Below are 9,538 nucleotides of genomic sequence, written 5' to 3' on the forward strand. Positions count from 1 at the left end.
CAGTATTATTGTGAAATATTATAATTTAAAATAACTTTTCTGTTTAAATGTATTTTAAACTGTAATTTATTCCTGTGATCAAAGCTGAAATTTCGACATCATTACTCCAGTCTTCAGTGTCATGATCCTTCAGAAATCATTCTAATATGAGGATTTGATGCTCAAAAAAACATTTCTTAATATTATCAAGGTTGAATTTAGTTTTTCAGGATTCTTTGATGAATAGAAAGTTTAAAAACAGCATTTATCTGAAATAGAAAGCTTTTCTAACATTACACTTCAAAAGTCAGGTCGGGAAGATTTTTTTTTTAAAGAAATGAATACTTTTATTCAGCAAGGATGCATTTAATTGATTGACAGTAAAGACATTTATAATGTTACAAAATATTCTATTTCAGATAAATGCTGTTCTTTTGATTCTTTCTTTGATCAAAGAATCCTGAAAAAATATACACAACTGTTTTCAACATAAGAAATGTTTCTTGATCAAATCATCATATTAGAATGATTTCTGAAGGATCGTGTGACACTGAAGATCAGCTTTGATCGCAGGAATAAATTACATTTTAATATAGGGCCGATATGCGCCGTTGGTGTTTTAATGTTTTAACCCTTAAAATAATAAAGGCTTTTTAACTTTTGCATCCCACTGAGTGCCTGGATTTTTTCCAATTCTTTTTTATGAACATTTTAATATATATTCAAATAGAAAACAGTTATTTTAAATTGTAAAAATATTTCACAATATCACTGTTTTTTAATAAAAAACAAATACAGCCCTTTTGGGCATAAGAGACTTCTTTTAAAACATGAAAAAAATCTTACCAATCCCTACTTTTCTAATTGCAGTGCATACATTTATAAAAACAGGATTGTTTTCCCTTTTTGTTTGTTAATGTCAGTAATGAGAGCTATGTTAACATAGAATATGTAAATATGATGAGACCATATAGAGAGAGAAAGGTCCCTCTATCTATAGGTAAAAAATCCCTGCACTACATCTATTTTTCTGAAAGTTAATCTGTAATGTTACAATAACTTACCTGAAAGAAACATGAGCAGCAGAATGGAGCGATCCATCATCTCTCCATTAATGATCTGGTTCTCCAGCATGCCTGGTTATGACTTATGTAGGAGGATCTCAGATGTTGAGTTTGACATGATATATTTGCATTTCTAAGGGGGAAAAGGATATGGACAAGGTAATGGGCAATGTTTTGCAAAATCCAAAAATGAAAAGAAACATTGGTCAGACAGGTGGCATCATTACTTGGCTTTAAGTATACAGGATGACAATTATTTAAATCATTACGTGCCAATAAACATGACAGTGATAACATTTGACATAGCCTTACTGCATTTTACTGCTGAACTAAAATAATTAGAGAACCTACAAGGCCTGCACGGGCATTAGTAAGTTTGGCTAAAAGTGTCAAGTAGGCCTAACTATTAACCAAAATGAAAATTCTCTTATTTACTCATCCTCATGCTTTCCCAACTTTTTTCTTCAGATGACGCAGCCTCATCTGAAGAAAAAGTAAGATCCTCTGGATGAGGGTCAGTCAGTAAATTATTTGTATTTTTAGGTGGACTTGGATTTTAAATCAACATGTCAAATGTGCCTTGATGGGCCACATATTATGTAAATAACTTAATATTTGTATACACGTCATTATATAAAAATGAATCTGTGAAGAACATGAAGAGATTCAAAGCAGGCGCACGCGGTTACAATCACAGTCACGATATACGACGCGAACAAACAAACGGAATTCACGTCGAAATAAACACTGCATTGTGTAAAAGATTGACGTGTGTTACTCTTTTAAAGATGAATTACTTTTTTCTCAACTTCATTTTTGTTATTCAAACTGAGCCTCATTTTCGATGCAAATTATTGTCAGCGTTCACGCACTTCAGATACGCCATTGAACAACAGGCAAATTAACGGCGAATCTCTCTATACTGCAAAAACCCCAAAAGCAGAAAACTATTATGATGTAGAAACGTTTCTGCCTTTATAGTACAGAAATAATTAGTAGCCTAAATGCAGCTATGCACGTGCTGGACACCTGTATGATGACGTGAACAGTCAGACGAGACGAGTATTTTCCTGTCAGTGGTTTTCCTCGACATCACGAACAACTCCACCTCACAAACTGCTGGGCCAGTGACCAGTCAACCTGATATTGAACGTTTTTCATTTTAAATAATATAAATAAAATAGAATAGGAGCAGTTTGAACACATTATTTTTTATTCAATTGCAAAGTAGTCTTTTACAATCATAAAATAGGCCTATTCCAAAAAAACATTTAGTAAAAGTTGTAGGATGCAACAGGAGAAGCCAATGGGAATGTGTGGAAAGAAAACTGCACTTTGGTAAAAATATATATATTTTTTTAAATAACCCAATTGTCTGAACCCAGCATTTCTTTTTAAATGCAGATGTATCAATTTGATGGTTTAATGCTGAAAACGTTCTTTGAGATTATCACAGTGTATTTGGAATGATGACAGAAACGTGTTGCACAAGAACTTCCATAGGAAATGAAGAAGACTGAGGTGCAAAGGTTAAACAGTTAATCTGTGTAAGCTTATAAAGCTCAGAACCTGTGCATCCATGAGAGTGATGGAGGATATGTACTTACCTAGAAACCTTCACATCAACTCAGCTGTTATCCACTCACATCCTGGCTACAAAAGGGTTTTTAAAAGGATGAGACCTAAAGAAATAGTCTGTCGTGTACTGCAAAAGCCAGTCTCATGCATCAACTTGAAACTATAATAAAGCTTGAATATCCCAAAGTCATCTGAGGTATGTTATTTTCGTTATCAGTTTAAAGAGTTTGTGGGAATTGGTACGTCTGATGGACTCATTTATTATAGGCTAGTTTGATTCAAATTAACTTTTTGGATTACATTACTGACCACCACTGCAGTCACAAATTATGGCTTATAAAAAAAAGTAACAAATCTCAAGCAAATACATAAACTAGGGGTGCACGATTCAGAAAATGTCACGATTCGATTCGATACCGATTTTTTGTCTCAAGATTCGATTCAAAATCGATTTTCGATTCAAAAACGATTCTCGATTCAAAAAACGATTCGCAGTATATAAATGTAGTTTACTTTTTCCTATGTGATTGATTGCAGTAGACACAATTTAAAATAAAATAAAACACAACAAATTAAATGTAGTTTGATATTACTTTATGTCTTCATACAAAAATAAAAACTTTTGCAACTAAAAAGTGCAAAGTGCCAAGCTTTGGCCAGCTTTCAAATACATTTAATTCAAGTTTAAAATAAAACTTAAATAAAAAGCTTTTACATTTAGCTTTAAAGTGCTAGTCAGATCAAACAAACAATTATGCTAAATGTGGTTTAAGGACTACTTCAGCTACCAGGCTGACTGTTGAAATGTGAACTCGACTGGGCACATTGAACTTCCTAAAAATATAAACTAATGTCATACCCTTGCGAAATTATTTTAAATAGATTTTAAAAAGCCACCGCTACTGGTAACATCTATGGTTAGATTGATTTGTTTAGATCTAGTGAAGTCGTTCATGGGCGTAATTTGCGGGTATCTCCAGTTAACTAGCAGAGCATTCATTTAGTTCGCTATTAAATAAGAGATCTGTTGTTTTTGAAATCAAGCTGAGCGCTCGTTGCCGCTGCTATCAGTGTCATGGATACAGTAGCTGTGTCTGAAATCGCTCCCTATCCACTATATAGTGCACTACATCGGGTGTCGGTCATTTTGTAGTGGTGTCCGAATTCTGAGTGAACGACATCATTCCCTACATTCATTCACTACTTTTACCCACAATCCTCTCTGAATTCAAGTGTACATTCGAGACAATTGAGACAATATTATATAGATGAATTGTAAAATTAAATTAAATTATATGTATATAGTTTTTTTTATTAAAATATATTATTTAGGCATTAACACAATTTAATGTGTTTTACTAATGTGTTTTGATAATTTATGGCATTGTTGTTAACTCGTTAAACTGTAAAGGGAGAGATGATTATTGGTGGATGATTTGAAAAATATCCATTATCATCTGTAGGAAGCGTATTCATTCGAATATAATAACGGTCGCCTGAGGGCGCTCGACGACCACGTCATCTGTGAGCGTGAGAGTTACAATTTCAGTCGATGAAACTACAAAGCTGGCACGGAGGTATATACAATTACAAAATAAAGTCATTATGATTGTGATTGTTGTTAATATTATTTTATAAAGTAAGTAACATAAGATAAAAGGAGTTTTATCAGTACGTGTGACGAAGCCTTTTCTGCGACAGCTCCAACTCTCCGACGCACAGTGTAAACTGTACGTTCACACCGCCGCCGACTTGAGCGTCAAAGAAGCTCTGGCCGCCCTGTCAAGGACGCTTGTCAAAAAGTACGGGGAAGCTTGTTGACGCTTTGGACGCTTTGAACGCTCTGACGTGTCAGGGAGAATAGAAGTGTCACAACATAAAATGTAATAAACAGGAAAAAAACTAGCAATACATTAAAGAAACCTTTTATAATGACAGCATTTTTATAACCGGTTTGGTCACATTTGGTCGGGGGAAAAAGAATAGAACTATTATTATTATTATTTGCGGTCAAATCGGTGTCACCGTGAGCAAATGAATTGCATTCCCGCTTTAAAACGAGCGATCGTAAATATTTCAAATAAAAGTTGCGCTCTCACGGTCCCTATAAGCAAACAACGTCATGTCATAAATGATAGGAAACCCAGCAACGGCGATTATTGGCTTCTCTTCCATTTTTCTCGGAACTAATGTTTTGGTAGGAACGAAAGTTTACATCGTGTGTTTCTCCGGAATCAGATATCATATATTCCGATTGGTTGCTGGCGTTTTGCCGCTGCTTGCCGCTGAACCGCGTCACAGCTCATTACCATAAAGTTGAGCTTCTTCAACTTTCTGATTGACGCTCAAGACGCTCAAAACGTGACGTGACGCCGATGGATTTGACGCTCCTTGCAGCTGAGAGAAGCCAGCTTCCATTGAAAATGAATGACTTCCGGCCGCTTTGGAAGCTCAAGTCGGCGGCGGTGAAACGTCAGTGTCCGAATTCACTCACTTCATTTCGTTTACTCCTTGCAGATATAGCGCATTTAAATGCCATACACTATATAGGGATTAGTGAATGAGTGAACGAGTGAGTGTTCTCTGTGGCTCGCGCATTCTTCACTCGGACGCGCGCTTCATATCGCCGGTGTGGTTCCGGTGAAATCTCAAAATAAAATGCACACAAACGTGATGAACATATTGGGTTTTGATGAGAGAGAGAAAAAACTATACGAGTGCGGTTTAGAACCCGTAACCTCTGACACGCTTGGCAAAAGATCTACAGAACTCAAACAATCTGCGGATCGATGCATTTATTCACGGGTTGAGCAGAGAGGCTGCACAGTTTGACCAGCGGGCGGCAAGAACTTGCAATGTAACTATTTATCAGACCGGCCCTCGCGGCCTCGAAACACTACCGGACCACCGGTAAAAGTCCCGACTCAGCCGATTGCCACTCCGCCCAAAGTGCACGCCATAAAATTTTTTAAAAAATATGAATCGATTTTTGAAATTCTCTGAATCGATTCTGAATCGGTAAAGATTGAATCGCGATTCAAATGTGAATCGATTTTTTTGCACACCCCTAACATAAACCCAATGTCAACCCTTACTACCTCACAAACCTTAGTTAATTATTTGCTGGCCATTTCTAGAAAACATTTCCCTTAGGTTGTTCAGTCGAAAAAGTGGGATTTTATTTTAATCATATATAAAGAGAAAAAAAGGAAATAATTAGCCAATATAAAATTCTGTAAGATCAAGTGTAAATATTGAAAAACGGACAACAATTTATACATTTTGTAATATTTTAATTGTAAGAGGATTCGTGGAAAAGAGCAGACTATCTTACATACATTACTGTAGTAAATGGATTACTTTGCAGTGGGTTTCATAACTGAAGATATATTTCCCAGGGACGTCTGGATCCTCCCTTGTGGAGGTACAGGATCTGTTAAACAGCATGAGGAAAACATGGTGGAGACAGACAGAGATTACAAAGGCAGCAGTTCAGACCTAATCAGAATCTGGGCCGAGAGCCAGTGGGTGAGAAGAACAGAAGATCCTGGTTTAACAAATCTGATCTCTTCTTAGGCTCAAATTAGTTAGTCAGGTAATCATAAAAACGTATGTGACCAAAAAGCCCTCAGGAGGAGGAAACAAAGACACAAACAAGAAGCTGACAGACATCTACTCTCCAGCAGTTTCTTATTTCTTCTTTTTCTCTTGTGTGTTGGTGAACCAGGCGTCCAGCAGCTTTTTGCTGTAGTAGATCTGCCAGCCATGTACTTGAACTGAAATAATCAAGACTAAGTACATTATAGACACGGCAGAGAAGCCAAAGATGTACCTATAAGCTTTGCCGTGGCGATAAAGCTGCTGAGCCACAGGAAACATCTCCATCCCTCCATAAAGAATAGGAGCCACACAAAAAAGGCCGGCGCTGATCATTGAGATGACCAGGTAACTGATGTTGTTTTTCGGCAAAGCCATGAAGCTGAAGACTGTAGGTATGATGCTCAAAAGATATGTGTACTCCCATTGGTACGGAGAGGCCACCACTTTATGGGACACCAGGTTCAGCTGGCTGACCACCACCTGTGCTGCTATAAGAAACCAGACCACTGCATGAGCGATGTTCAGCTTCTTGATCTCAGACTTCAGGGCCACACTGGGGGGATTGAGAAGGGGGTCAGTTCAACAGGATCAGGGGAACTTAGCAACTTCAGAGATTAATCCTGTAATAGATTAGTATTTTTTTAAGTAGTTTTAAGGGGTCTTTCCCCATATATGCCTCATCATGTCTTAATTTATTGGATAACGTGTTAATAATCGTACATGTGTATTACCTTTTTGTTATCATAGCACAGTATGTGAACATAGGGATGCATTTTAAATAATTTAAGTACTTGGTCTACGACTACAAGTGGATTATCCCAAGTTCCAAGCAAGGTTCTGTGAAACGCGCTCAATGAAGGACCGTAACGTAGAACATCGCAAGTCCTAAGCGGATGATCACAAAGAATGTGTTGGTGACAGTGGAATGGGAAATAACACGAGGTTATGAGACACAACTTCTTTTAACTTGAGCGCAGTGTTTTTAGAATGCAGTTTCATGTGCGAGACGTGCAAAAAATACTGTACAGTACTACTACTGTAAGTTTGAGATTTCATGTTTGCATGATGGTTACAGGCTGAAAGGTGCTGTTATTATCTTTTTACAAAGATAAAACAACACACACACACTGTATTATTATATACACACACACTTCATTATTTAATCATACTAGCTTCACAGCAGGTTGTTTTTGCTGTTCACACTGCTATATTTACAGCTGTAAACAAGTAAACTAGTAGGTATGTTTCACAAAGATGTCATCTTTAATATTAATGAGTTTGTCTGAATGTTTCATAATTTTTACTTTTAAGTTTTTATTTGGTTCTTTGTTCAATCTCAAACCATTTTTTTATTTTTATTACTAAGATGTCTGAAACTAAATAGAAATGGCGTTCACAAAATAAAAACTAAATTAAAACTAATGAAACTATTAATGAAACTAACTAAAACTAAACTGAAATTTATAGCAAAACTGAAAAATAAACACTTATTTCAAAATGCAAAACTAATGTTCCAAGGTGTACTATAAGCACTACAAATGGATTTTGTAAATATTACAAATGGATTTTCTTCGACTCTTTTTGTTTTTAAGAGTTCAAAAAAGTACTGTACAACAGGAATTACCATACGCGGAAGATTAAAATATTACTACGAATCATATTGTTTACACTTAACACCAATTCACACAATGTACGTACCTCATCTGATAATGTGCCGCCACGCGCTCGCGGTGCTGAAAGTCGCTGCCGTCTGTTCCTGAGGCGCGAGGCCCTGCTCGTGATGCCATGGCAACCCAACACCGTCGACGACAACCTGAGGTAAAGGTAAACTCGGAATTTACCTCACTCACTTCTTCTGTGTGAAAGTCTACATGAGGCAAACACAAATAGCTCACTCGCGTTGCAGTTTGTCAAGCGCACACGTTGCATGTATACACAATTAACGTGTAGCAGCTACATTATAAACCACGAAAAGGCAGAAAAGTTACCCGAGAAACACGAACAGAGGCTGGAGGTTCACAGACTCGTGACACTTTTCCATATTTTCTATAATATGCAAGTAACGTAAATGGTGACCGTGACTCATTCTGCCAAATATATTTTGCGTTTCACGTATACATTTATAGAAGAAAAATAAGTAACTTACATGATAAAAATAGAATTTCACCATGGAATAAACTTAAAATTCTGTACCGCGATAACTGTATACTTTGTCGCTTTTGACTAAATAATTATTTCACAAAGAATGGCACTATGAATGCAATGCAAGTAATGTAACGTAGCCTATATACGCTTCCGTAAATACTTCACTTTACCTTTTTGTCTCATATATTGACTTTAACCAAGCTATAGCTTGTAATGCAAAAGCTACAAATGCTCTTTCTATTTCCGAAAGCGATATCCTAAGTTACTGAGAATCCTGCTTTAGTGAAGTACTAATTGCCTTTTAAAAGTTTAAACTTCTCTGTAACAGTTTATTCATGACTTCACGACCTTGTACTGATCTGTAAAACAGTTTAAGTTGATCCGCATAGTATGATTTATTATTGAATATATTACTGATTGTCAAGGTATTTCTGATTCTAAAACAAAGATCACAACTCTCTGTCACTCAAGCCAACTTCTACTACTGCTTTTGATGACGCTTCCTACAGATACAGTAAGTTACTTGATTTCATACAGAAACCGTTTATTCACAGTCATAATCGGCTTTACAAACAACCAAGACGCGCACTAATATATATCACATTTATGAACACACATAGTATAAAATGCCTACCTTATTTTGAACCAGAAAACAACTTCATATACCCAGACACAGTAGAAACGTGATCAAAGTAGCTCTTCTTCTACATGTGCTTTCGTTTGGACATACTTCAATATCGCCCTCACTGGTGCGGAGTGGGAACCACTAATGATTATGAAAATAGTTTCGAAATTTGCATCTAGAGGATTGATACAAAGGATACACACACTTGGTTATTAAATTATGCATTACATTGGTTAAATCAATTGGGAAAATATTTAAACTTTTGTGTCATTCTAAGCTCTTTGTTGGTCTGTTTGAGGTCTATTTAACCCTCATCCTTCCCTCACGTCCTGGAGCAAATCCTTCCCTCATGCGGGGGTGTTTTTTTTGTCCAGAAAGCTTATTTTATTTCATTTTGATAATATTTTTTCTATTTTTTAATGCAATATTTTTTTGGAGATTTTTATTTATTTTTAAAATTACTAGATTTAATCAACAAATAATAATTAAATAGTAATTTAGTAATTTAAGCACATTCCTCACATTCTTTCAACTTACATTCAAAATA

At 36.0% G+C, this 9,538-nt stretch overlaps 1 protein-coding gene across 1 annotated transcript; it reads right to left on the reverse strand.

The window, feature by feature from the left end:
* Positions 1-6,033: 6,033 nt before the first annotated feature.
* jagn1b (jagunal homolog 1b) lies at positions 6,034-9,096 on the reverse strand. Its single transcript, XM_056269711.1, has 3 exons — positions 9,001-9,096; positions 7,920-8,034; positions 6,034-6,774 (listed from the first exon to the last, which is right to left on the reverse strand). The coding sequence occupies exons 2-3, from the start codon at positions 8,006-8,008 to the stop codon at positions 6,312-6,314; spliced, it is 552 nt and encodes a 183-aa protein (XP_056125686.1). The 5' UTR covers positions 8,009-8,034; positions 9,001-9,096; the 3' UTR covers positions 6,034-6,311.
* Between the last annotated feature and the right edge of the window lie 442 nt (positions 9,097-9,538).

Source organism: Rhinichthys klamathensis, unplaced genomic scaffold (genome assembly GCF_029890125.1).
Source record: "Rhinichthys klamathensis goyatoka isolate OS25496 unplaced genomic scaffold, OSU_Roscu_1.1 h1tg000289l_1, whole genome shotgun sequence".
NCBI lineage: Eukaryota > Metazoa > Chordata > Actinopteri > Cypriniformes > Leuciscidae > Rhinichthys > Rhinichthys klamathensis.